This window comes from Scyliorhinus canicula, chromosome 11, assembly GCF_902713615.1.
Source record: "Scyliorhinus canicula chromosome 11, sScyCan1.1, whole genome shotgun sequence".
NCBI lineage: Eukaryota > Metazoa > Chordata > Chondrichthyes > Carcharhiniformes > Scyliorhinidae > Scyliorhinus > Scyliorhinus canicula.
The window spans coordinates 94,609,807-94,637,662 of NC_052156.1; the positions used below are offsets into that span (position 1 = coordinate 94,609,807).

Consider the following 27,856-nt stretch of genomic DNA (forward strand, 5'->3'; position numbering starts at 1 on the left):
CTCCACCCAAGTCTCCAAACGATCTAAATCCTGCTGTATCCTCTGACAGTCCTCATCGCTATCCACAATTCCACCAACCATTGTGTCATCTGCAAACTTACTAATCAGACCAGTTACATTTTCCTCCAAATCATTTATATGTACTACGAACAGCAACGGTCCTGTGGAACATCACTAGTCACAGCCCTCCAATTAGAAAAACACCCTTCCATTGCTTCTCTCTGCCTTCTATGACCTAGCCAGTTCTGTATCCACCTTCCAAATAAGGTTCGCCAATGGTTGGGTTCCTAGGAGGGCCAATGGTTGGGTTCACCCGGAGGTTGCAGCCGTTCTTCGACTTTCTCGGAGATAATTAAAAGGTCAGCAGAAGCTGAAATCCAAGGGCGGGGGAGCTAAACTATTGTTTTATTGGTGAGGGTGTGAAGAATGTGATGGGGATGGAAATGTTTATGTACATTGCTCATGTTGCTGTTATTGTTATTATGAAAATCACAAATACCCTAATAATTTTGTTTTTATTGCCCCTCATTTCAAAAAGGTGAATTGGGTACTCTAAATTTATTTTAAAAATATGTTGGGACTCTACTCAATGGAATTTAGAAGATTGGGTGGTGATCTCATTGAAACATATTAGATTCTTAAGGAGCTTGACAGGGTAAGTGCTGAGAGTATGTTTCGTTGCCTTTTTTTACCTACTGTAAATATGGCAGTCAGGGAGGTTGCCCTCCTTCCTTTGGATATCTATATTCTATTGCTCAGAGTCACCAGGTATCAAATGATACCACCACAAGGTTCAACCGGATATCGATCAAAGAGCCAAACACCAGTTAGTTAGTTCAAGATCAAGGGTACTTTACACGCACAATTATCATGCAACATAAACATTACTAGTTAAACTACACCTATCAACTATGACAACCTGTACTTAACTTTAGGCACTCGGCTTAGGTCAGAGGAACAGTGGCCGTTGTTTGGATCTGTATCTATCGGGTCTGTAGAAGTAACTGCTGCTCAACTAGGCTCATCTGTCTAGTAGTGGGCGTTGAACTTGAACCTGCTTCTGCTGGTGCTGCACTTGGAAGTGGACGTTGCAGGAGCGCCAGGTCCAAGAGAGGCCGAACACATGGTGGTCTCTCTTTTTATCCTTGGGGGTTTACGTGCTCTTTTGGGCGGTCCTTCAGTTTGGACCCCACTAATTGGGTGATTCCTGATCACTGTTCGATTTGAGCCAATAAAGGGGTGGGTGCCTTGATGGCTGGGCGTGTCCTAAGCGGCATTGACCCTGTTGTTTACGCTTCCCGAGTACAGGGAGTGGCGCTGAAATGTCTGGTTGTATCGGTTGTTCAAGTATCAGCCTTTGTCTGACGGAGATGGGCCATCAAAATGCTAATTGGTTGGGTTTTCAATACCGTCTGGATTCTTCGCTCAGAAATATACATTCAGGCTCTGAGCCTGCCTGAATCTTGCATTGTCCATTTTTCCCGCTGTGCTTTGCGACTTTCCCTGTTCCTAGTTGTAAGTGGCCATCCCAGATGGCTACAGTTTCCCCTCATGGGAGAACCTAGGATTAGAGTTAAGGGGTGCCAATTTAAGACTGAGATGAGGAGGAATTTCTTCTCTTGAGGGTTGCAAGACTTTGGAACTCCTTTCTTCTGGTCTCTCCTCCACCACAGTAACAGTCTCTTTCCCCACCCCACACACACATGTACCCAGCCCCCTTTTTGGTCCAGTTTCCAGTGTTCAGTTTCTTCAACTTGGGTTGAGGAGCAGAAACACGGTAAGGTTTTTGGCTGTCACTTACCCTTCCAGCTCAGCCACATGAGCTGCTGGTTTGTCCTGCTCTCAGTCAGTCACTGAGTTATAGGTACTGGCCTTTGCTGCTCTAAGTTCGTGCACAAACCTCCCAGACCAGCTTGACACTTGCTGCTAAAACTGTTCCTACGCACTGTTAAAGCACACTTTAGGCTCACTGTTCATGGTCCATCCCTGTCTGTTTCACGGCTTCGATATCATAGGTGCTGCCACTGCTTCTGGACTGGGTCATGGGTCATCTCCCCGCCATAGCTGCCATTGCTGCTCAGAGAAGGAGAAGCTTGCGTCCCAAGAATAATCTGTGTGACGCCATCAGGGGTGGCGACCCAGAGTTTGGGAATCGCTGCTGCAAACAACATTTTCTTGTGGTTAACGAGCTGATATCTTGTTCAATAGGATTTGGGAATACCCCACACTTGGAGATTGGGAAAGTGAACACGGACAGAGCTAACTTCCTGTTGGCTTTCATGGACGCTGTGGAACTGCAGACCCCAGTCCTGGTCAGTCCATCGAGGAGTGGCCAATTCTCCATTCCATTTCTGATGTTTCAGAACCAGAGACTGAAGGGCTTCGTCCCCATCGCACCAGTTGGAACAAATCACTACAGTGCTGAACAGTACCAGAAAATCCAGGTGAGCTGCTTTTCTTCAAACAGCTATCGTTGTGGTTCAGTTCTTCATCGCTGTTGTCTCGGTGAGCAGTAACCACACTGTGGGCCTGTAGGCCTCATACTGCCTGAGTATTGACAATCCAGCTATCGAGTAACCACACTTGAGGGCCTGTAGGGCACATACAGCCTGAGTATTGACAATTCAACTATCGAGTAACCACACTGGGCCTGTGGGCCTCATACAGCCTGAGTATTGACAATTCAACTATCGAGTAACCACACTGAGGGCCTGTAGGCCTCATACAGCCTGAGTATTGACAATCCAGCTATCGAGTAACCACACTGAGGGCCTGAAGGGCACATACAGCCTGAGTATTGACAATCCAGCTATCGAGTAACCACGCCGTGGGCCTCATACAGCCCAAGTATTGACAATCCAGCTTTTGAGTAACGACTTAAAGTTTTTTTTAAATTAGAGCATCCAATTCCAATTTTCCAATTAAGGGGCATATCTTTGGATTAGAACATAGAACAGTACAGCACAGAACAGGCCCTTCGGCCCTCGATGTTGTGCCGAGCAATGATCACCCTACTCAAACCCACGTATCCACCCTATACCCGTATCCCAACAACCCCCCCCTTAACTTTACTTATTAGGACACTACGGGCAATTTAGCATGGCCAATCCACCTAACCCGCACATCTTTGGACTGTGGGAGGAAACCGGAGCACCCGGAGAAAACCCACGCAGACACGGGGAGGACGTGCAGACTCCACACAGACAGTGACCCAGCCTGGGACCCTGGAGCTGTGAAGCATTTATGCTAACCACCATGCTACCGTGCTGCCCCTTTTGTGGGGGTGAAACCCACGCAAACACCGGGAGAATGTGCAAACTCCACACGGACAGTGACCCAGGGCCGGGATGGAACCTGGGACCTCTGAGTCAGCAGTGCTATCCACTGCGCCGTCGTGCTGCTCAGTCACAACATAAAGTTGATAAATCACCAGAACTGGATGGGGTGTCTCCAAAGACAAAGGGAAGTAATGCTGGAAATTTCAGAGGTACTGGCTTCCAATGCTCCTTGGATGCTGCCAGAGGACTGGCCATTGTTTGAAAAAAGAGTGGGAGGATAAACTCAAACTCGAGTCTTCGAGGCATTACAGGATGGAAGTCTGTTGAATCCATTCTGGTTCTCCGTACAGCAATCCATTCAGTCCAATTCCCCCACCCTTTCCTCAAAACCCTGCAAGTTGATTCCCCTCACATGCCTGTCCAATCTCCGCTTGAAATTATTCATCATCTCCACTTCCATCTCCTTCATGGGCACCAAGTTACAGATCAATATTACTATTACTATTACTAGCTAATAGCTATTACTATTACTAATATTACTAACAGCACCAAAAAAGTTCTTCCTCACATCCCCATGGATGTCTTGCCCATAAGGGCCGCACGGTAGCATTGTGGATAGCACAATCGCTTCACAGCTCCAGGGTCCCAGATTCGGTTCCCGGCTTGGGTTACTGTCTGTGCGGAGTCTGCACATCCTCCCCGTGTGTGCGTGGGTTTCCTCCGGGTGCTCCGGTTTTCTCCCACAGTCCAAAGATGTGCAGGTTAGGTGGATTGGCCATGATAAATTGCCCTTAGTGTCCAAAATTGCCCTTGGTGTTGGGTGGGGTTACTGGGTTGTGGGGATAGAGTGGAGGTGTTAACCTTGGGTAGGGTGCTCTTTCCAGGAGCCGGTGCAGACTCGATGGGCCGAATGGCCTCCTTCTGCACTGTAAATTCTATGTAAATCTATGTATAAACCTAAATCTATGAGCCCCTAGTCCTTGTACCGCCAGCTAATGGGAAGCCCGTCCTAATCTTGTAGATCTCAATCAAATCCCCTTTGCTGTAAGGAAAACAATCTCAACTTCTCCAATAAAAATAGAAAATGCTGGAAATATTCAGCAACTGGGGAGAGAAAAACAGCCTTAATATTTCATGGGTTGTGAGGAAAGTTAGAAACGTAATCGCGTTTGAACAAGTGAAATGGGATGGGGTGAGGAACAGAAGTGATGGCCTGTGATAGACTGAAGGGCGGGAGATAATAAATGACAAAGAGTTTCACGATCCAAAGGCCAAAGAGAGTGGCAATGGGTGAAGTAATGAAACATGGGATGTGTCCAGATGAGGTGTGAATGGTAGAATAACAGCCACCTCTGGAACTATCTGGTAAATCCCGTTTGCATTCTCACAAGATCCCTCATATCCTTCTCAATGTCTGGTCAGTAGAACATAATGCAAAAATCTTAAGTTGCGATCTGGCCAGATCTTGATAAAGGTTCAGCAGAACTTCCCTGATTTTGAATTCAGTGTCTCCATTTATGAAGCCCAAGATCCCAAATGCTTTGCCGACCATTCTCTCAGTACTGTATTCCATATCACCCACAAAGGCCTCTGTACATGCACCTCCACCCCCTCTCCCTGCAAACTCTATCGAACTACATCATTACATCTATGTTACTTTTCCATTTAACTGCTGCCAAAGTGAGGCATCATCTCACAATTCTCTGCATTCAGTTCCATTACCCATTTAGTTAGGCTACCTGGGTTAATGTTCAGTGGTGTCATCCTCGCTCTTAGTCAAGCTTGCAACTTTGGCATCATCGTCAAATTATAAAATTTTAGTTTGTATCCTGATATCCAAGTCATTTATATATAAATATGTATGTTTGTAATATATATCTACCATGGTCCAAACCAAACCTCTGTTCCCTTTAAAAATCTCGTTAGTACCTTGTTTCAATTATTCGTTTTAATTAATGTTCCTGGACCTCCTCCATCTCTTGGACCACTCCTTGTGGCAGAACAGGACCTCTCTTTCCACTCCACCTCATACCTTCACCATCAAATTGCTTGAGTTTAGCACTCCAACATAGTAGTTCTCCATAGAGACCTCATCTGAAAATTTAGAGCCAGACCTTTCAGCAGTAAAATGAGCAAACATTTCACCACTCGGGGTATGTGGGATGTTTGCACTTTTCTTCCCCAAACAACCTTGAATGCTCAATTCATTGTTCATTTTAAATAATACAGGAACATCAATAGTGATCATCAACGGAATAGTAATAATCAACAGAATAGTAACGGCAGCACATGAGCCCCAAGCTGTCACCGGCTCTATGACAGGGCTCCCAGTTGTATCCTATATTGTTTTCATTAGTGTTCGTGTGTATTATATAATTTTTTGAAGGGTTTTGAAGGGATATGGCACTTCCTTGTGCCGTATCCCTCTATACCCATCCTATCCATGTGTTTGTCAAGATATCTTTTGAACACCGTTAATATATCTGTTCCAGGCACACACCACTTAGGGGCAGCATGGTGGTTAGCATAAATGCTTCACAGCTCCAGGGTCCCAGGTTCGGTTCCCGGCTGAGTCACTGTCTGTGTGGAGTCTGCACGTCCTCTCCGTGTGTGCGTGGGTTTCCTCCGGGTGCTCCGGTTTCCTCCCACAGTCCAAAGATGTGCGGGTTAGGTGGATTGGCCATGCTAAATTGCCCGTAGTGTCCTTAAAAGTAAGGTTAAGGGGGTGGGGGGGTTGTTGGGTTACGGGTGTAGGGTGGATACGTGGGTTTGAGTAGGGTGATCATTGCTCGGCACAACATCGAGGGCCGAAGGGCCTGTTCTGTGCTGTACTGTTCTATGTTCTAAGTTTACAGATTGTCTTGGTTTTGCTGGGAAGGGTTGGGGGGGGGGGCAAGTCCTGTTCCCTCCTTGAGTTACCGAGGGAGATCAGGCCAGGTTGGTCTTCCTGGTTACGCCTGTGTGGGAAGGGCTTGTGTCCCCTCCTGTGACTGGCCCTCCTCCCTGTTCCTTCTCTGACGTTTGCAAGCTCCCTTTCACCAAGGCAACGTTCCCTACCCCCCTCTCCCCCCCCCCCCCTCCCCCCTTCCTACCCCTGCCTTCCTCACCCCCCTCCCCTTACTATTCCCCCTTCCTACCCTAGTTTGCTGCTGGTTGTCAACAAGTCTGTGAAGAGGCTTGTGAACGTTTTCCACGTGTCGTGGAATCTTTCATGGACCCCGTTACCACAAATTTTATTTTCTCCAGGAACTCGGCCAGATCAGCGAGCCATTCCAAGGCCCTGGGTGGCACTGCCGACTTCCTCCCGACTTCCTCCCCAGCAGAAGTCTCCGCCTGGCAATCAGTAAGGCGAGGGCGTCCTCCCCCTTCCCTGCCCAGAGCTCTGGATGCTCTGACACCCCGAAGACCACCACAGGCAGACAAGGCTCCACCTTGACTACCATCAACCTGGACACAGCCTCGAAAAAGGCCTCCAGAACCGCCCGAGTCTGGGGCAGAACCAGAACATGTGGGTATGGTTGGCTGGGCTCCCCTGACATTGCGCACACATATCCTCCATTTCCAGGAAGAACCTCCATTTCCAGGAAGAACCATTTCACCTGTGTCTTGGTAAGGTGTGCTCTGTGCACCACCTTGAGCTGCATCAGGCTTATCCCAGCGCAGGAGGAGATGGAATTGATCCTGTTAATCCAGAGTTGTCCTCCTATCTCTCTGCCCATCTCTTTTCCCCCCCCCCCCAACATTTCTGTCTGGTCTCGTCCAGTGGGGTCTTTTTTTAATATAAATTTAGTGTACCCAATTCATTTTTTCCAATTAAGGGGCAATTTAGCGTGGCCAATCCACCTACCCTGCACATCTTTTGGCTTGTGGGGGTGAAACCCACGCAAACACAGGGAGAATATGCAAACTCCACACGGACAGTGACCCAGAGCCGGGATCGAACCTGGGACCTCAGCGCCGTGAGGCAGTTGTGCTAACCACTAGGCCACCGTGCTGCCCGGCGTCTAGTTATCTAAGTTGCTAATATACATAAGCTCTGAGCGTCTGAGTCCTGGGTTGACCATATTTCCCATGGTCTTTTGCAGGTGGCCATATTTCCCGGGATCCTTTGTAAGTGGCTATCCCAGATGGCTATAATACACAGTTAATTGAGAGGGACTGACTGAGGTTAAAGAAGGGCTGGGCTGTACAAATGTTTCATTCATGTTTTAGCACTAGAATGGCAGCACGGTAGCATTGTGGATAGAATAATTGCTTCACAGCTCCAGGGTCCCGGGTTCGATTCCGGCTTGGGTCACTGTCTGTGCAGAGTCTGCACATCCTCCCCACGTGTGCGTGGGTTTCCTCCGGGTGCTCCGGTTTCCTCCCACAGTCCAAAGATGTGCAGGTTGGGTGCATTGGCCATGATAAATTGCCCTTCGTGTCCAAAATTGCCCTTAGTGTTAGGTGGGGTTACTGGGTTATGGGGATAGGGTGGAGGTGTTGACCTTGGGTAGGGTGCTCTTTCCAAGGGCCGGTGCAGACTCGATGGGCCAAATGGCCTCCTTCTGCACTGTAAATTCTATGTAAATGAGGGGGGGAGGGGGAAACACCATAATAATCAACAAGATTTATGGTGACAAGCACAGTGACGGACTCAGGGCAGTGATACGTGAATGGTCAGCGCAGGCTTGGAGAGCCGAAGGGCCTGTTCCTGAGCTGTACTTTATTCTTTGTTCTGTCTTATGGCTGCCACTGGAAGTGACTTTCCAAGTTATATGGGGATATGGGGCACGAGTGGGTTATATTAAGTTAGGTCATGCATGGATCAGCCATCATCTCATAGAAAGGTAAAACATGGTCGAGGGCTGAATGGGCTTCTCTTTTTCCTGTGTTTGCCTAACGTTTGCTTCTAGTCAGCAGAATACAATTTAAGATTGTTGTCAAGGGGACAATTCCAAATTGGTCCTAATGGAGTGGAGATTGTAGATTGATGTTGCATGACATCACCTCTCTCAGGTTGTATGTCTGGACCATTATTTCTGCTAGTTTGGGATCTTGCTGTGTGCAAATTGACTCCCATGCTTCCTACAACAGGAGCAACAGTTCTAAAGTATTTTATTCACTGTAAAGTACTTTGGGGCGTCTTGAATTTGCAAAAGGTGTGACAGAAATGAGAAGTTCTTTCTTAGTGTGACCGAGCAGGATTGCGCTGAGAGGTGTTCGTGTTTCACAATTGCAACTTCAATGTGTGCTTCTGTTCACAGACCCCAACCCTTATTGTCTTTGGAGAATTGGACACAAATCTCGGTGTACAGTCCCTGAAGAATTTAAAACAACTTCCACATCACACTGTCTTCAAGATACCAGCAGCACATCATGCTTGTTACCTCGATGAACCGGACGAGTTCCATAAAGCTCTACTGGACTTTCTAACCAAATTTTAGTTCAGAGGGTTTAAATCACTGATGCTTCTCTACATCATGTACTTGCAAAGTACCAAACCAGCTTCCTCCGAATGTATTAACTTTCAATATTCTTAAGGAGAAGGAAATAAAACAGTAAATAATTCCGATTATTATTTTAAAACATTTTCCTGTCTCTGCGGTTCCAGCTGATATTAAGTAAAGCTGAGAATTGACAGAAATTGAAAAGAAATCTGAGTTAAGCAGAGTTCAGTTGTGGGCTGAATGGGTACACATATCATCTGGTGTAGGAATATCCCAGGTCGAAGCCCTGACCTCAGCTGAGGTAGCTGAACTCTCCCACTGTGGGACGAAGCCCCATAAAGCCGGAAGAGCTCAGTTATCATCCCCAGCCTCTCTGGTTAACCGATTTCATCCAAGGCCCAATAAAAATACCAATAGTAGTTCCAGCATACTTGCCAAATGGAGTGGAAGATTCACCCAGTTTACCTTTTTCTAATTACTATCCAAAAGATTTATTCCCTCTCACAATTGCATCACCAAGTGTGAGTTTTGTTAGTGTTTCTTGCTGCACAATAATGCTCATTGTTTTTGAATGAATTTGAATCTGCTATTTACCTGTCAGTAACAAAACACGAATATTCCAAAAAAGGACATTTCAAAATAAATACAGATCTCTTAATATATGTGTGGTTATATTTTAATGCCTTTGCCAAAGGCGTTAGTTGAAAACCTCAGCCTCTTGGACCTCACGCTTTAAACCAGTCGTTTTGATGCTGAGAGCTGATTTGGGTGTGAAGTGTGATGTATCACATTTCCCGGCAACAGCTTAACTTTATTCCAAAGAGAAGTTTTCTTGTGCTCTAAAACATTAAAAAATGTATTAAGCTGAGTGAGAGAGACTTGTCTCATGCTATTCTGCTGTTTAACAAAAATTAATTTTGAAGGGAATTAATCATTTGACTGCTTTGTTAGAAAGACAGTAAGAAGTCTGACAACACCAGGTTAAAGTCCAACAGGTTTGTTTCAAACACTAGCTTTCAGAGCACTGCTACTTCCTCGGGTGAATGAAGTTCCAGAAACATATATATCGACAAATTCAAAGATGCCGGACAATGCTTAGAATGCGAGCATTTGCAGGTAATGGAATCTTTACAGATCCAGAGAGAGGGGTAACCCCAGGTTAAAGAGGTGTGAATTGTCTCAAGCCAGGAGAGTTGGTAGATTTCACAAGCCCAGCCCAGATGGTGGGCGATGAATGTAATGCAACATGAATCCCAGCTCCTGGTTGAGGCCGTACTCGTGTGCGGAACATGGCTATAAGTTTCTGCTCGGCGATTCTGCGTTGTCGCGCGTCCTGAAGGCCGCCTTAGAACATAGAACATAGAAGTACAGCACAGAACAGGCCAGGCCCTTCGGCCCTCGATGTTGTGCCGAGCAATGATCACCCTACTCAAACCCACGTATCCACCCTATACCCGTAACACAACAACTCCCCCCCCTTAACCTTACTATTAGGACACTACGGGCAATTTAGCATGGCCAATCCACCTAACCCGCACATCTTTGGACTGTGGGAGGAAACCGGAGCACCCGGAGGAAACCCACGCACACACGGGGAGGACGTGCAGACTCCACACAGACAGTGACCCAGCCGGGAATCGAACCTGGGACCCTGGAGCTGTGAAGCATTATTTATGCTAACCACCATGCTACCGTGCCTTGGAGAACGCTTACCCAGAGATCAGAGGCTAAATGCCCTTGACTGCTGAAGTGTTCCCCGACTGGAAGGGAACATTCCTGCATGGTGATTGTCGCGCGATGTCCGTTCATTCGTTGTCACAGCGTCTGTATGGTCTCGACAATGTACCACGCTTCGGGACATCCTTTCCTGCAGTGTATGAGGTAGACAACATTGGACGAGTATGTACCGCGTACCTGGTGGATGGTGTTCTCATGGGTAATGGTGGTATCCATGTCGATGATCTGGCACATCTTGCAGAGATTGTCATGGCAGGGTTGTGTGGTGTTGTGGTCGCTGTTCTGAAGGCTGGGTAGTTTGCTGCAAACAATGGTTTGTTTGAGGTTGCGCGGTTGTTTGAAGGCAAGTAGTGGGGGTGTGCGGATGACCTTGGCAAGATGTTCATCTTCATTGTGACGTGTTGGAGGCTGCGAAGAAGATGTCGTAGTTTCTCCGCTCCGGGAAAGTACTGGACGACAAAGGGAACTCTGTCGATTGTGTCCTGTGTTTGTCTTCTGAGGAGGTCGGTGCGGTTTTTTGTTTTGGCGCGTTGGAACTGTCGATCGATGAGTCGAGCGGCATATCCCGTTCGTACGAGGGCATCTTTCAGCCATCAAGGACGGTCACCTCAGCACTTCGCTTTACGAGCTTACGGATAACCTCACGATGCTCCACTACTCCAGCTTCCACCCTAAACACATTAAAGAAGCCATCCCCTATGGACAAGCCCTCCGTATACAAGGATCTGCTCAGACGAGGAGGAGCGTATCAGACATCTACAGTGGCTGAAAGATGCCCTCGTACGAACGGGATATGCCGCTCGACTCATCGACCTCCACAGAAGACAAACACAGTCTATCATTGGATAGACATATGGACGATAAGGGAATAGTGTAGATGGGCTTTAGAGGAGTTTCACAGGTCGGCGCAACATCGAGGGCCGAAGGGACTACTGCGCTGCAATGTTCTACAGGACACAACTGACAGAGCATCTTTGAATTTGTCTATATGTGTTTCTGGAACATACCTCTTCATTCACCTGAGGAAGGAGCAGTGCTCCGAAAGCTAGTGTTTGAAACAAACATGTTGGACTTTAACCTGGTGTGAGACTTCTTACTGTTCTATAGGAACATAAGAGTAGGCCATTCAGCCCCTTGAGCCTGCTTCACTATTCACTTAGATCAGACATTTTCAAACTCATGATCCGAGGTGTTGAGAGGATCACGGAACAGTGGGTCGTGGCATTCCCACTTGCGAAAGAAGTGCCCACTGACCTCGACCGGGGTTTAAAAATACCGTTGTGACCGACTTTCAAGAATGCAGGCTGTCCCGCGCATGCGAGTCCCCTCAGCAGGATCCAGCAGTGCACAGGCCCAAAGCGCAGCATGGCAGACCACCTCCTCCTGACATCAACGTGCTGTCCCAGGATCACATTTTGTTTTTAAATCATCAGAAGAGGCGGCAGAGAGCAGGTCACGTGCTCCGTACACTGAATCCTCTATATTGTAGCTTCCAGCAAGCAAGCAACAGGACTGTGTAAGAACTGAAGATGGATTATTTTGCAATAAAGAAAAAGAGGGCCAGGGACAAACAGGCCAGGACCTCACAACTAAATCTGCTGGAGAGAGCTTCTCAGGAGGGTCCACGACAGGAGTGCTGGTGTGAGCTGCATACAGAGCTCCAGGGCCTCTGATGAACAACCCATTAAGAAGAAACTGGAATCGGGAGCAAAGCAGTATAAAGATGATTTCACGAGGCGTGGCATTGTTAATTTTGCCAATGCAAAGCCCATATGCATTATATGCAAGGAAGTACTGGCAAATGAAAGTTTAAAACCCTCAAAAACTTTGAAGACTATTTGAAGATGGGAGCACAGGAAGACTCGCAAGGCAAGTTTGAGGACAAACCTCTTGATATTTTTGAAAGGAGGCAGTGAGAACTTAAATAATCAGCTGGAGTTCTTATCAGAAATATAACATTGTATGACAAAGCAAGTGAGATCATGAGGATCAAGCAGGCTCACCTGTCGCATTAAAGGTGCAATAATGGTGGGTCAGGAAGGTCAGTTGGTATACATTGTGAATATCGGATGGCATAGGTTGCGGAAATTGGCCGACGTGATTGCGATGGTCAGCATGCATCCCGAATGTCAGCCAGTTGGCAAGATTGCATCCTGGGGAAACAAAGCTTAAGAAACACTCACTCAGATCTGTATCCCAACTCCATTTATTCATCATTCTTCAACATCAGGGGTGGCACAGTGGTTAGCACTGCTGCCTCACATCGCCAGGGACCCGGTTTCAATTCCAATCTTGGATGACTCTTGTGTGGAGTTTGTACGTTCTCCCCATAGATAGTTACATAGAACAGTACAGCACAGAACAGGCCCTTCGGCCCTCAATGTTGTGCCGAGCCATGATCACCCTACTCAAACCCACGTATCCACCCTATACCCATAACCCAACAACCCCCCCCCCTCCCCCTCCCCCCTCCCCCCCCTCCCCCCCCTCCCCCCCCCCCCCCCCCCCCCCCCCCTCCTCCATACGATGTTTTAAATGTTCTTTCCATGTCTGGAAGTTGGAAATAAAAGCAGATTGTCCCACTTTCTCAATGCAATCCTTCAAACATGGATAGAGTAAGAGTCCGTTCTTGTAACTGCATTCACCTTTCGATAGTCCACACATAACCATTGGGTACCGTCTGGTTTAGGTACCATCACTATAGGTGAGCTCCATTGGCTGAAACCCATTTCAATTATGCCATTTTTAAGCATACTCTCAATCTCTTTGTTAAACTGTGCCAATTTTAAAGGTTTAAGTCTATATGGATGTTGTTTGATAGGAACAGCATTTCCCACATCTACATCATGTATAGCCATTTTAGTACTTCCCAATTTATCTCTACAAACTTGCCCATGTGATATCAATAACTCTTTCAGGTCAGTTCGTCATTCCTCTGGAAGGTAACTTAACAATTCATCCCAATTTTTAAGAACATCTTCATTTTCCAATTTAATTTGAGGTATGTCAAATTCACAGTCATCTGGATTTGGTTCGTCACTTTGAGTTAGAATCATTAAAATCTCCTTCCCTTTCAAAGTCCCTTTTTAAAAAAAATTTTTATTGAAAATATTTTACAAAGTATATAACAACAAACAGTAACAAGCAACAATAAAACAACATAATTAGCATAGCACCCCCAAGACCGTAGCAACGCATATATCGAACCCCCCCCCCCCCCCCCCCCCCCCCCCCCCCACGCCCCCAAACCCAGTAAACAGCAAGAGAACTTAAAAATAAATTAAAATTAAATAAACATAGTCAACGAACATATGGGCATGGTTCGCTGGACTCCCCGAACACCTGACACACCTGTCTTCGCCCACAAAGAACCTACTCATCCTAGTCCCGGACATGTGGGCTCGGTGCAGCACCTTGAATTGGATGAGGCTAAGCCGCGCACATGAGGAGGAAGAGTTAACCCTCTCCAGGGCATCCGCCCATGTCCCATCCTCGATCTGCTCCCCCAGTTCCCCCTCCCACTTGGCCTTTAGCTCCTCTACTGACGCCTCCTCCACCTGCTGCATTACCTTGTAGATATCAGATATCTTCCCATCCCCGACCCAGACCCCCGAAAGCACCCTGTCCCTCACCTCATCGCGGGAAGCAAAGGGAATCCCTCCACCTGCCGCCTAGCAAATACCTTTACCTGCAGGTACCTGAACATGTTCCCCGAGGGGAGCTCAAATTTCTCCTCCAACTCTCCCAGGCTCGCAAACGTCCCATCGATGAACAGGTCCCTCAGCTTTCTGATGCCCGCTCTGTGCCAACCCTGGAAACCCCCATCAATGTTCCCTGGGACGAACCGATGGTTCCCCCTTAGCGGAGCCTCCATCGAGCCCCCCACTTCCCCCCTATGTCGCCTCCACTGCCCCCAAATCTTGAGGGTAGCCGCCACCACCGGACTCGTGGTATACCTCGTAGGCAACGGCGCCGTTACCAGGGCCCCCAGGCTTGTGTCTCCACAGGACGCCATCTCCAAACTTTTCCATGCTGCCCCCTCCCCCTCCATCACCCACTTGTGCACCATCGACACATTGGCCGCCCAATAATACCCCGAGAGATTGGGTAATGCCAGCCCCCCACCATCTCTACCCCGCTCCAAGAAGACCCTCTTCACCCTCGGGGTCCCATGCGCCCAAACAAAGCTCATGATGCTGCTAGTCACCCTCCTAAAAAAGGCCTTAGGGATAAAGATGGGCAAACACTGAAAGAGGAACAAGAACCTCGGGAGAACCGTCATTTTGACGGACTGCACTCTACCTGCCAGCGATAGCGGCACCATGTCCCACCTTTTGAATTCCTCCTCCATCTGCTCCACAAGCCTGGTAAAATTAAGCTTGTGGAGAGTCCCCCAACTCCTGGCCATCTGCACCCCCAGGTACCTAAAACTCTTCCATGCCCTCTTAAACGTGAGCCTCCCAATTCCCACCTCCTGATCACCCGGGTGCACTACAAATACCTCGCTCTTTCCTAGATTCAGCTTATAGCCCGAGAAGCCCCCAAACTCAGCCAACAGCTCCATCACCCCCGGCATTCCCCCCTCTGGGTCCGCCACATACAGCAGCAGGTCGTCCGCATACAGCGATACCCGATGTTCCTCCCCACCCCGCACCAGACCCCTCCACCTCCCTGACTCCCTCAACGCCATAGCCAGAGGTTCAATTGCCAGTGCAAAAAGCAAGGGGGACAGGGGGCACCCCTGCCTGGTCCCACGGTAGAGCCTGAAGTACTCTGATCTCCTTCCATTAGTAACTACACTCGCCATCGGGGCCTCATAAAGCAACCTCACCCATTTGTTGAACCCCTCCCCAAATCCAAACCGCTCCAGCACCTCCCACATGTACCCCCACTCAACTCTATCAAACGCCTTCTCTGCATCTAGCGCCACCACTATCTCCGCCTCCCCCTCCACTGTCGGCATCATAATAACATTTAACAACCTCTGCACATTCGTGTTAAGCTGTCTTCCCTTGACAAATCCTGTCTGATCCTCGTGTATCACCCCTGGCACACAGTCCTCTATCCTGGTGGCCAGGATCTTCGCCAGCAACTGAGCATCCACATTGAGGAGCGAGATTGGCCTGTATGATCCACACTGCAGGGGGTCCTTATCCCGCTTCAGGATCAAAGAAATCAGCGCCCGTGACATTGTCGGGGGCAAAGCCCCCCCCCCCCCCCCCCCCATGCTTCATTGAAGGCTCGCACCAACAGGGGGCCCACCAGGTCCGCATACTTTTTACAAAATTCCACCGGGAACCCATCCGGCCCCGGCGCCTTCCCTGACTGCATTTGACCAATCCCCCTGACTAGCTCCTCCACCTCAATCGGCGCCTCCAGCCCCTCCACCAGCTCTTCCTGCACCTTTGGGAAATGTAGCCTGTTCATAAAGCTCTCCATCCCCCCCACCCCCCCCCCCCCCCCCACCCCACCGGTGGCTCCGACCGGTACAGTTCCTCGTAAAAGTCCCTGTTCACCTCTGCCCCCTTCCGCACCACATTCCCACCCTTATCCATCACTCCACCAATTTCCCTAGCTGCATCCCGCCTGCGGAGCTGATGCGCCAGCATCCTGCTTGCCTTCTCCCCATACTCATAAACCGCGCCTTGTGCCGTCCTCCACTGTGTTTCCGCGTTTCTGGTGGTCAGCAAGTCGAACTTGGCCTGCAAGCTACGCCGTTCCCCCAACAATCCCTCCTCCGGGGCTTCCGTGTACCTCCTATCCAAATCTAGGAGCTCCCCCACCAGTCTCTCCCTCCTCTCCCTCCTTTCCCTATGGGCCCGGATGGAGATCAGCTCCCCCCGGATCACTGCCTTCAGAGCCTCCCAAACCATCCCCACCCGGACCTCCCCCGTATCGTTGGTCTCAAGATACCCCTCAATACTTCCCCGGACCCTCCTACACACCTCCTCATCAGCCAGCAACCCCACGTCCAGACGCCACAGCGGGCGCTGGTCCCGCACCTCCCCCATCTCCAGATCAACCCAGTGCGGAGCATGGTCTGAAATTGCTATGGCCGAATACTCGGCATCCTCCACTCTCGGGATCAATCCCCTGCTCAGGACGTTAAAATCTATTCGGGAGTAAACCCTATGCACATGGGAGAAAAAGGAGTCAAAGCACCTTTTAAGCATATTCACGTGATACACTCGGTGAGTCTTTCTTTTATCTGGTGTTTTTACCACATAATTCACCTCACTTAATTTCCTTTCAATTTGATACGGTCGACAAAACCTAGCTTTTAAAGGCTCCCCTACCACTGGTAACAACACTAAAACTTTATCTCCACTTGCAAAACTACTAACTGTGGATTTCTTGTCGGCTACCCGTTTCATCACATTTTGTGCAACTTTCAAATGTTGTCTAGCCAATTCACCTGCTCTATTTAATCGTTCCCTAAAATTTGACACGTAATCCAATAGTGTGATTTCCGATTTCTCGCCCAACAATTTTTCTTTGATCAATTTAAGTGGTCCTCTTACCTCATGACCAAAGATTAGTTCAAAAGGACTAAATTTGGTTGACTCATTAGGTGCATCCGTAATTGCAAACAGTACGAATGGAATTCCTTTCTCCCAATCCTCTCGATAATCTTGACAATACGCCCTCACCATTGTCTTTAATGTCTGATGCCACCTTTCTAACGCTCCCTGCGATTCTGGATGGTACGCAGTTGATTTAAATTGTTTTATTCCTAAGCTATCCATAGCTTCTTTGAATAACTTTGAGGTAAAATTTGATCCTTGATCCGATTGAATTTCTGTGGGTAGTCCATATCTAGTAAAGAATTTAAGTAACTCCTCCACAATCTTTTTAGCTGTAATATTACATACTGGAATAGCCTCTGGAAACCTAGTAGACACATCCATTATAGTCAAAAGATATTGATTCCCACTTTTGGTTTTTGGAAACGGTCCTACACAATCAATTAGGACCCTCATAAAAGGTTCCTCAAATGCTGCAATGGGTATTAAGAGCGCTGGTTTTATCACTGCTTGACGTTTCCCTATCAGTTGACATGTGTGACATGATTGACAAAATTTAACTACATCTTTATGTAGTCCAGGCCAATAAAAATGTTTCTGGATTTTTGATTGAGTTTTCCTTATTCCCAAATGACCTCCCACTGGTACCTCATGTGCAACTCGCAACACCTCCTTTCTATACCCTACCGGCAATACCACTTGATGAACTTCTGCCCACTTTTCATCCGCCTGCATATGTACAGGTCTCCATTTTCTCATCAAGACATCACTTTTACGGGAATAACAGTTTGGTATACTCTCAGATTCCTCTTCAGTATATGCCCTCTGATACATCCGTTTTATTTCTGCATCTTTCTGTTGTAACTCTGCCAATTTTTCTGAACTAAAAATATCTGCCTCATCCTCTACCTGTTCTTGTTCTTTTTCAACCATCTGATCAAAAATTGTTTCTGATAATTGCACTTCAACTTCATTTTCAGGGGATGGTTTAGCTCACTGAGCTAAATCGTTGGCTTTTAAACCAGGCCAGTAGCACAGTTCGATTCACGTACCAGCCTCCCCGGACAGGCGCCGGAATGTGGCGACTAGGGGCTTTTCACAGTAACTTCATTGAAGCCTACTCGTGACAATAAGCGATTTTCATTCATTTAATTTCATCTTCATTCTTTAATTTCTCCTCTTGTGACTTTGCGACCTTGTTACTACACAATCCGGAAAAATCCCAGGAAATTCATCCTTCAACTCTTCAGTTGTCTGATTTTCCACTGGCTTATCAACCACAGGAGGCATCACTCCCAACTGCGATCCAGCTATATCATTACCCAAGATAAACTGTATTCCTGGACAAGATAGTTTCTCTATTACTCCTACTACCACTTCACCACTCTTCACTGGACTTTCCAACCGTACCTTATATAATGGAACGCTGCTTCTCTCACCCTGAATTCCACATATCACCACCTTTTCTGGCAACATTCTTCCCAAACTACATAATTCCTCATCTCTTACCATTAAAGATTGACTAGCTCCTGTATCTCTTAAAATTGTGACTTCTTTACCTGCTCCTCCTGATACACGAGTAAACTTTACCCACTCAAGTAAATTCTTTAAAGACATCTGGCACCTTCTTAACCATTACTTGACCAGGCTGGACAATCGTTTGCACCTCCTTCGCTTCCCTTGGGCTTTCCTTTATCACTCTAACAAATCCCACTGTCTTATCCTGTGTTACCACATCAGCATTTCCAGTGCTTTTCTTCAACCACCAGTGACTATACATGGCTAGTTTATTGCAGCGAAAACATTTGAAACTTTTGATTTCTTTTCCACCCTCCTGGATTTCTTTTTTAATCTGAGGTACACTCTCTTTATTGTCTCCCATCAGATCACTTTTACCTGTCCCATATGAGTATTTCTCATGTCCCCAGTTTCTATCCCTCACAAGCTGAAACTGATGTCGGAAACCAATCTTTGATTTATGAACTAATTCATAATCATCTGCCATTTCTGCTGCTAATCTCGCAGTTTTAACCCTCTGCTCTTCGACATGAATTCACACGACATCAGGAATTGAATTTTTAAACTCCTCAAAGTATAATTTCTCTGAGAGCTTCATACGTTTGATCTCTTTTCAAAGCCCTTATCCACCTATCAAAATTACTCTGTTTGAGCCTTTCAAACTCCATGTATGTTTGACCAAATTATTTCCTTAAATTTCTGAACCTTTGTCTGTAAGCTTCAGGCACTAGCTCATATGCACTTAAGATGGATTTTTTCACCTCCTCATATGTTCCAGATACCTCCTCCGGTAGTGATGTAAACACTTCACAAGCTCTACCTACCAGCTTTGTTTGAATTAGTAACACCCACATGTCCTGTGGCCATTTTATTTGTTTAGAACATAGAACAGTACAGCACAGAACAGGCCCTTCGGCCCTCGATGTTGTGCCGAGCAATGATCACCCTACTCAAACCCACGTATCCACCCTATACCCGTAACCCAACAACCCCCCCTTAACCTTACTTATTTAGGACACTACGGGCAATTTAGCATGGCCAATCCACCTAACCTGCACATCTTTGGACTGTGGGAGGAAACCGGAGCACCCGGAGGAAACCCACGCACACACGGGGAGGACGTGCAGACTCCACACAGACAGTGACCCAGCCGGGAATCGAACCTGGGACCCTGGAGCTGTGAAGCATTTATGCTAACCACCATGCTACCGTGCTGCCCCTAAGGTTTAGCTACCTTCTCAAATTAAATGAAAAAGGCTTCCACTTCCTTCTCGTCAAACCTTGGCAATGTTTGGACATATTTAAATAGATCCCCGCCACGCCTTCAACTTTGACGCTCTCTCACTATCCTCATCACTATCATCCAACTGTACATTTCCCTTTACATCTGCCAATTTTAACTGACTGTCTTGTTTCATAGCCATTTTCTGAAGTTCAAACTCTCTCTCTTTATCTTTTTCCCTGATCTGTATCTCCCTTTCTCTTTCTTTTTGTTCTGCTCGGGCTATTTTTCTTTTTCCTTTTCTTCTCTCTCCTTTTCTTTTTCCTCTATCTCTCTTTCTTTTTCCACTTTCTCTCTTTCGTATTCAAGCCGCTTCAATTCTTTCTCATGTTCCATTTGTTTAATTTGCAACTCAATTTTTGCCATTTCCAATGAGTCAAACTGTATCTCAGGCAACTTTAAATGCTTAGCCACCGCTATAATTACCTCATCTTTTCGCATTTTGTCAGGTTATGTTAACTGCAATGTTTTTGCCAAATCTAAAAGTCTGCTTTAAGGCTGTGTCCATAAGGTACTGCGTGTGGCAATCTCCCCCGCCAAAAAACTTCTGAGCCTCTGAAAGAGCCATTGTCCACAACACACTTAAACTAAAATACCACACCGGAAAAGCAAAAATCTTTCACTGTCTTTAAATTCACAAAAGCCAATCCAATAGATAGACTTTTATCCCGGACGAGCCCCCAGTTGTTATGGGAGGTGTTTTCAGAACCCCAAAATGTATCATGGAGTTCAACCAACCCCACCTTTAATGGATTGTTGCTTTTGAAGCACACAGCTCGTTCCCCAGGTGTAGTATTACACTTATGGACACGTGGTTTTTAAAACAAAACAATGTTTATTCCATGAATTCAAATTAACCTTTTAGATAAACATTGGATCTCTTAACACCCCTTACTTCAAAGATAACTCAGAAAATAATACAACACTACCCAATCCTGCAAACTGTTCCTTTACACATCCAAAAGACTTAACAAATCCTTCGAACAGAAGCACATTAGATTTATATTCGATACTGAGACCTTTTTACAATTCCGATTTCACCAAAGGATTAAGAGATAGTCCTTCATGGCAGAGATCACCAGCAATGCAGCTCACAGCCACACCCAAGCTTTCTTCAAACTAAAACTAAAAACCCAGATAGCAGAAGTGAGCTCAGGTCCCCCCTGTGACATCACTTCAGTAATATGATCAGCTTCATTTCTTAAAGGTATATTTCTTAAACATCCAATTCTTAAAGCACTCTCACATGACAGTGGCAATGATGGAAGCGAAGGTCACCATACTAAAGATGATCGACTTGTTGGGGAAGAAGATGGAAGCACAGGAAAGGACAATCCACGACCTAGAGGAAGCTTCGGCGGACCAGAGCGATAGGATTGGCGCCCTGGAAGCAGAAGTTAAAAGGTTGGTGGTGGCCAAGGGAACTTAAAAGGGAAATTTGAGGGCAGCGCGGTGGCGCAGTGGTTAGCCTCACGGCACCGAGGTCCCAGGTTCGATCCCGGCTCTGGATCACAGTCCGTGTCGAGTTTGCACATTCTCCCCATGTCTGCGTGGGTTTCGCCTCCACAACCAAAAGGTGTGCAGGGTAGGAGGATTGACCATGCTAAATTGCCCCTTAATTGGAAAAAATTAATTGGGTGCTCTAAATTTACAAAAAAAAGGGGGAAATTCGAGGACCAAGAAAACAGGCCCTGACGACAAAACATTCAGATTGTAGGGCAGAGATCAGAAGGAATCGAGGACAGGGATCAGAAGGAATCGAGGGCAGAGATCCGATAGGCTATATCGCCCAAATGCTGGGCAACCTGTTCAGGAGAGACAACTTCCCCAACCCCCCAGAACTCGACAGAGCGCACATGTTGCTCAGACTAAAGTGCAAGGCAGGGGAACAGCCGACGGCGGTCATCGCGAAACTACACCGATACCAGGATCGTGAGAGGATCCTGAGGTGGGCAAGACAGACTAAAGTGAGTATCTGGGAAGGGCACAAAATCGGAATTTACCAAGACATTGGGATAGACCTGGCCAAGCACAGGGATGAGTTTAACAGGCATAATTGGCCCTGTACAAGAATAGAGTGCGATTAAGTATGCTGTTCCCAGCCAGGCTCTGAGTCACGTACCAGAACAAAGAGCATTATTTCAACACCACGGCGGAGGCAAACAAATTCGTATGGACCAATGGCCCGGAGAAGGGGCAGACGAGGCAAAGATGAAGGCAGATCGGAGGAGACTCGCTAAAGAAATAGAGACTTTTTGGACAGTTAATAGGTTTGCGCAGGACTGTGCTGCCTCGCTCTAATCAAAAAGACTGGGTCACGGAAGAGTTAGGACAGGGGATTGCAGGTGAGGGTGAGGTATAGGCAGAGAAAGCGGACAGTCAGTGGGCTAGACTTAAATGTGAGTTACATGCTAGACCTCATGGTGAGACTGGTGACTGCGGCCATTTTGGATGGCCCCCAAACAAAGGGAAACCCCGGAGTGCAGAGCCGTGACCACCAGGTAGGTATAATTGATCCCACAGGAAGGAGGGGGACAAAAGCCCCCCACCAGGATAGTCACCTAGACTGTCAGGGGACTTAACAGCCCAATGAAAAGATCCAGAGTCTTCACCCATTTGAGAAGTTTGAAAGCCGACATAGTTTCCTGCAGGAGACACACCTCAGGGCGAAGGACCGACTGCAGGTAAGAAAGGGACAGACCTTTCATGCTACGGGACGAAAGCTAGGGGAGTAGCTGTACTGATTAGTAACAGGACAATGTTTACAGCGACGAGGACGGTTACGGACCCAGGGGGGGCGGTACATCATGGTCAGCGGTGTCCTGGACGTGGCATCGGTAGTCCTGGTGAACGTGCACGCGCCCAACTGGGATGGCACAGTTTTTATTAAAAAGACCATGGTGGAAATCCCCGACTTTAACACACATCGACTGATTATGGGGGGCAGCTTCATCTGTGTACAGGACCCACTGACAGACCAATCAAGCCCCAGATCGGGGAAAAGGACGGGCATGGCTGGGGAATTGGGAGCATTCATGGAACAAATGGGGGCAGTGGACCCATGGCACTTCATAAATCCGGTGTGAAGGAATTCATGCTCTTTTCGCTATTGCACAAAGCATAGTCACAGATTTACAGTGAGAAAATCTGTGCTTCCAGGAATAGTAAGGGCAGAATACTCCGACCATGCTCCACATTACATGGGTGTGAGGTTGGAGACGGGCTGTGCCCAATGCCCCATACGGAGGTTGGACACTGACATCCTGGCTGATAAGGCCTTCTGCCAGAAAACATCACAGGCCATAAGCCTTCACTAATAACCAGAACGGGAAAGTCTCACCTTCCACGTTCTGGGAGGCACTGAAGGCCATGATTAGGGAATAAATTATAGCCTATAAGGCTCGCAGAGACAGGGAAGAGAGGGTTGCCAGGCAACAACTGGTGGACTCCATTCTAGAGATCGACAGAAAATACTCTTGAGGCCCCGGCCAGAGAGCTGCTGGCGGAGAGGAAAAATCTACAAATGGACTTTAACCTGCTATCTACCAGGAAGGCAGGGCACCAACTGTGCCAGACACGGGGAACTTTCTATGAACTTGGAGAAAAGGTTGGCCGCCTACTGGCTCACCAGCTGAGAAAGCAGGCAGCCACGAGGGAGATAGCCCAGGTTAAGAATAGCAGAGGCAGACTGCTAACCGAACAAAAGGAGGTCAACCGAGCGTTTGAGACCATCTACCAAGGGTCGTACACTTCCGAACCCCTGATGGGGATGCAAGGCGAAACAGCTCCTTGATGGACTGGACATGCCAGTCATGGGGGACGAACGATTGACGGATGGAGCTGGAAGCACAGATAGGACTGGGGGAGGTCATGGAGAGTATCAGCTCCATGCAGGCGGGAAAGGCACCGGGAACCCAGACTTCTATAAAGAATTTGCACCAGCCCTGGCCCCGTACCTATGGGACATGATCGCAGACTCGCTAGCAAGGGGCACACTGCCTTCAACACCAACACGGGCCACGATCTCGCTGATACCCAAAAAAGATCATACAGACACATTTAGCTACTCAATGTAGTCGTGAAGATACTCTCAAAAGTCCTGACGAAGAGACTGGAATGCTGCATGCCAGAGGTAGTCGCAGAGGATCAGACGGGCTTTGTTAAGGGTAGGCAGCTAATTGCGAACATCAGGCAGCTGCTGATGACCCCAGCCGGGCAGAGAAGACCAGAGGTGACCATCTCCCTGGACGCAGAAAAGGCGTTCAACAGAGTCGAATGGAAGTACCTCATAGAGGTACTGGAGCAGTTTGGGGTAGGGATGGGTTTCACCTCATGGGTGTACAATGCAGCCAATGTGAGCATTCAGACCAAAATCACCAGCTCTGAATATTTCCAGCTGCACAGAGGCACAGGGCAGGGATGCCCACTACCCCCACTCCTGTTCGCCCTGGCAGTTGAACCCCTGGCGATCGCTCTGCGAAATCAAAAAGGCTGGAAGGGTATCCAAAGGGAGGTTAGAGAGCTCAGAGTGTCGTTCTATGCAGATGACCTGCTCCTCTACATCTTAGACCCACGGAACGGCCTGAAAGCAATCATGAAGCTCTTGGAAGTGTTTGGAGACTTCTCGGGCGACAAACTCAACCTGGGCAAGAGAGAGGCATTCCCAGTGAATCCAAACAGGGGAGGGACAGAGCTGGAGGGACTACCATTCAAACAAGCCCAAATCAAATTCCTCTGCTGGGGATCCAGATAGCCCATTACTGGACACAGATCCACAAGTGGAATCTGACCAGTCTGGTGGAGGAAGTTAAAAAGGACCTACAGAGATGGGATGCACTCCCGCTTTCCCTGTCGGGGAGAGTGCAGACGGTCAAGATGAACATACTACCCAGGTTCCTCTTCCTGTTCGACAACCGACCACTACTCGCCTCAGTGACAATCGACCAGTCTCGTCCGCACAACCTGGCCACCGCATCGACAAGCATGAAAATCAACGGACACGTGACCTCTTGCCTGCTGGACTCCGGGAGCACCGAAAGATTCATCCACCCGGATACGGTAAGGCGCTGCTCCCTCGCGGTACACCCCGCCAACCAAAGAATCTCCCTGGCCTCCGGATCCCCTACCGTCACGATACTGTACGGTCACACTCACAGTCCAGGGCGTAGAATTCAGCGGCTTCCGCCTCTATGTCCTCTCTAACCTCTGCGCTGCCCTATTACTAGGCCTGGACTTCCAGTGCAACCTCCAGAGCCTAACCCTAAAATTCAGCGGGCCCCTACCACCCTTCACTTTGTGCCGCCTTGTGACCCTAAAGGTCGATCCGCCTTCCCTCTTCGCAAATCTAACCCGTCACCACCAGGAGCAGACGGTACAGCACACAGGACAGGACCTTCATCAGGTCCGAGGTCCAGCGGCAGCTTCAGGAAGGCATCATCAAGGCAAGCAACAGGCCCTGGAGAGCCCAAGTGGTAGTCGAAAAACAGAATGGTCATGGACTACAGCCAGACCATCAATCGGTACATGCAGCTCGACGCGTACCCCCTCCCACTCATATCTGATCTGGTCAATCAGATTGCACAGTACCGGGTCTTCTCAACGGTAGACCTCAAATCTGCCTACCACCAACTCCCCATTTGTAAATTGGACAGTCCATACACTGCTTTCGAGGCGGACATTCGCCGCTATCACTTCCTCAGGGTTCCCTTCGGCGTCACTAATGGGGTCTCAGTCTTTCAAAGGGAGATGGACCGAATGGTCGACCAGTACGGTTTGCGGGCCACCTTCCCGTACCTAGACAATGTCACCATCTGCGGCCATGACCAGCAGGACCACGATGCCAACCTTGCCAAATTTCTTCACACCGCCACTCTCCTAAACCTTACCTACCACAAGGGGAAGTGCGTGTTTAGCACGACCCACTTAGCCATCCTCAGCTATGTGGTCCAGAAGGGAGTTCTGGGGCCCGATCCCAACCGCATGCGCCCACTCATGGAGCTGCCCCTTCCCCACTACCCCAAGGCCCTCAAACGCTGCCTGGGGTTCTTCTCATACTACGCCCAGTGGGTCCCAAACTATACGGACAAGGCCTGCCCACTCATACAGTCCACCCATTTTTCCCTGACGGCCGAGGCACAACAAGCCTTCACCCGTATCAGAGCCGATATCGCCAAGGCCGGGATGCACGCAGCAGATGAGACACTGCCCTTTCAAGTAGAGAGTGACGCGTCAGACGTCGCCGTAGCCACCACCGTCAATCAGGCAGGCAGACCCGTGGCATTCTTCTCCCGCACCCTTCATGCCTCAGAAATTCGGCACTCATCCGTCGAAAAAGAGGCCCAAGCTATCGTTGAAGCTGTGCAGCATTGGAGGCATTACCTAGCCAGCAGGAGATTCACTCTCCTCACTGACCAACGGTCGGTAGCTTTCATGTTTAATAACTCACAGCGCGGCAAGATCAAAAACGATTAGATCTTGAGGTGGAGGATCAAGCTCTCCACCTATAATTATGAGGTTTTGTATCGCCCCGGTAAGCTCAACGAGCCCCAAGTCACCCTATCATATAGATAGATTGGAGAGTTGGGCAGAGAAATGGCAGATGGAGTTCAATCCAGGCAAATGCCAGGTGATGCATTTTGGAAGATCAAATTCAAGAGCGGACCAGACGGTCAATGGAAGGGTCCTGGGGAAAATTGATGTACAGAGAGATCTGGGAGTTCAGGTCCATTGTACCCTGATGGTGGCAACGCAGGTTGATAGAGTGGTGAAGAAGGCATACAGCATGTTTGCCTTCATCGGACGGGGTATTGAGTACAAGAGTAGGCAGGTCATGTTACAGTTGTATAGGACTTTGGTTAGGCCACATTTGGAATACTGCGTGCAGTTCTGGTCGCCACATTACCAGAAGGATGTGGATGCTTTGGAGAGGGTGCAGAGGAGGTTCACCAGGATGTTGTCTGGTATGGAGGGTGCTAGCTATGAAGAAAGGTTGAGTAGATTAGGATTGTTTTCGTTGGAAAGACAGAGGTTGAGGGGGGACCTGTTTGAGGTCTACAAAATTATGAGAGGTATGGACAGGGTGGATAGCAACAAGCTTTTTCCAAGAGTGGGGGTGTCAGTTACAAGGGGTCACGATTTCAAGGTGAGAGGGGGAAAGTTTAAGGGAGATGTGCGTGGAAAGTTTTTTACGCAGAGGGTGGTGGGTGCCTGGAACGCTTTTCCAGCGGAGGTGGTAGAGGCGGGCACGATAGCATCATTTAAGAGGCATCTAGACAGGTATATGAACGGGCGGCAACAGAGGGAAGTAGACCTTGGAAAATATAAGACAGGTTTAGATAAAGGATCTGGATCGGCACAGGCTGGGAGGGCTGAAGGGCCTGTTCCTGTGCTGTAATTTTCTTTGTTCTATCCCAAGGTACATGTGCCAGCGCACAAGTAGACCGACTCCGGACCCTTCACAACAGCCTTTGTCACCCGGGAGTCACACGGTTGTACCATTTCATAAAGGCCCGCAACCTGCCCTACTCCGTCGAGGAAGTACGGAAAATAGCCAGATCTGTGCGGAGTGCAAGCCGCACTTCTATCGGCCGGACCGTGCGCGCCTCGTGAAGGCCTCCCGTCCCTTTGAATACCTCAGCATGGATTTCAAAGGGCCCCTCCCCTCCACCGACCATAACATGTATTTTCTCAGTGTGGTCGATGAGTACTCCAGATTCCTCTTCACCATCCCATTCCCCGACATGACGTCTGCCACCGTCATCAAAGCCCTCAACGCAATCTTCGCTCTGTTCGGCTTCCCCGCCTACATCCACAGTGACAGGGGATCCTGATTTTTAAGTGATGGGCTACGTTAGTTCCTGGTCAGCAGGGGTATCACCTCCAGCAGGACGACAAGCTATTAACCCCCGGGGAAACGGGCAGGTCGAGATGGAGAATGGCTATGGAGGGCCGTCCAACTGGCCCTACGGTCCAGGAACCTCCCAGCTTCTCGCTGGCAGGAGGTCCTCCCTGATGCACTACACTCCATTCGGTCACTACTGTGCACCGCTACTAACAACACACCCCATGAACGTCTTTTTGCCTGCCCCA

The 27,856-nt window shown here is 48.3% G+C and overlaps 1 protein-coding gene across 1 annotated transcript in view; it reads left to right on the top strand.

Annotated features, from left to right (window-relative positions):
- Positions 1 to 9,365, top strand: part of abhd14a (abhydrolase domain containing 14A) — a 33,659-nt gene extending 24,294 nt beyond the window's left edge. Inside the window, exons 3-4 of the mRNA XM_038810856.1 lie at positions 2,209 to 2,444; positions 8,525 to 9,365. Coding sequence (XP_038666784.1) covers positions 2,209 to 2,444; positions 8,525 to 8,704 — 416 coding nt within the window. The 3' untranslated portion in view covers positions 8,705 to 9,365. The remainder of the gene's footprint in view (positions 1 to 2,208; positions 2,445 to 8,524) is intronic.
- Positions 9,366 to 27,856: the final 18,491 nt, after the last annotated feature.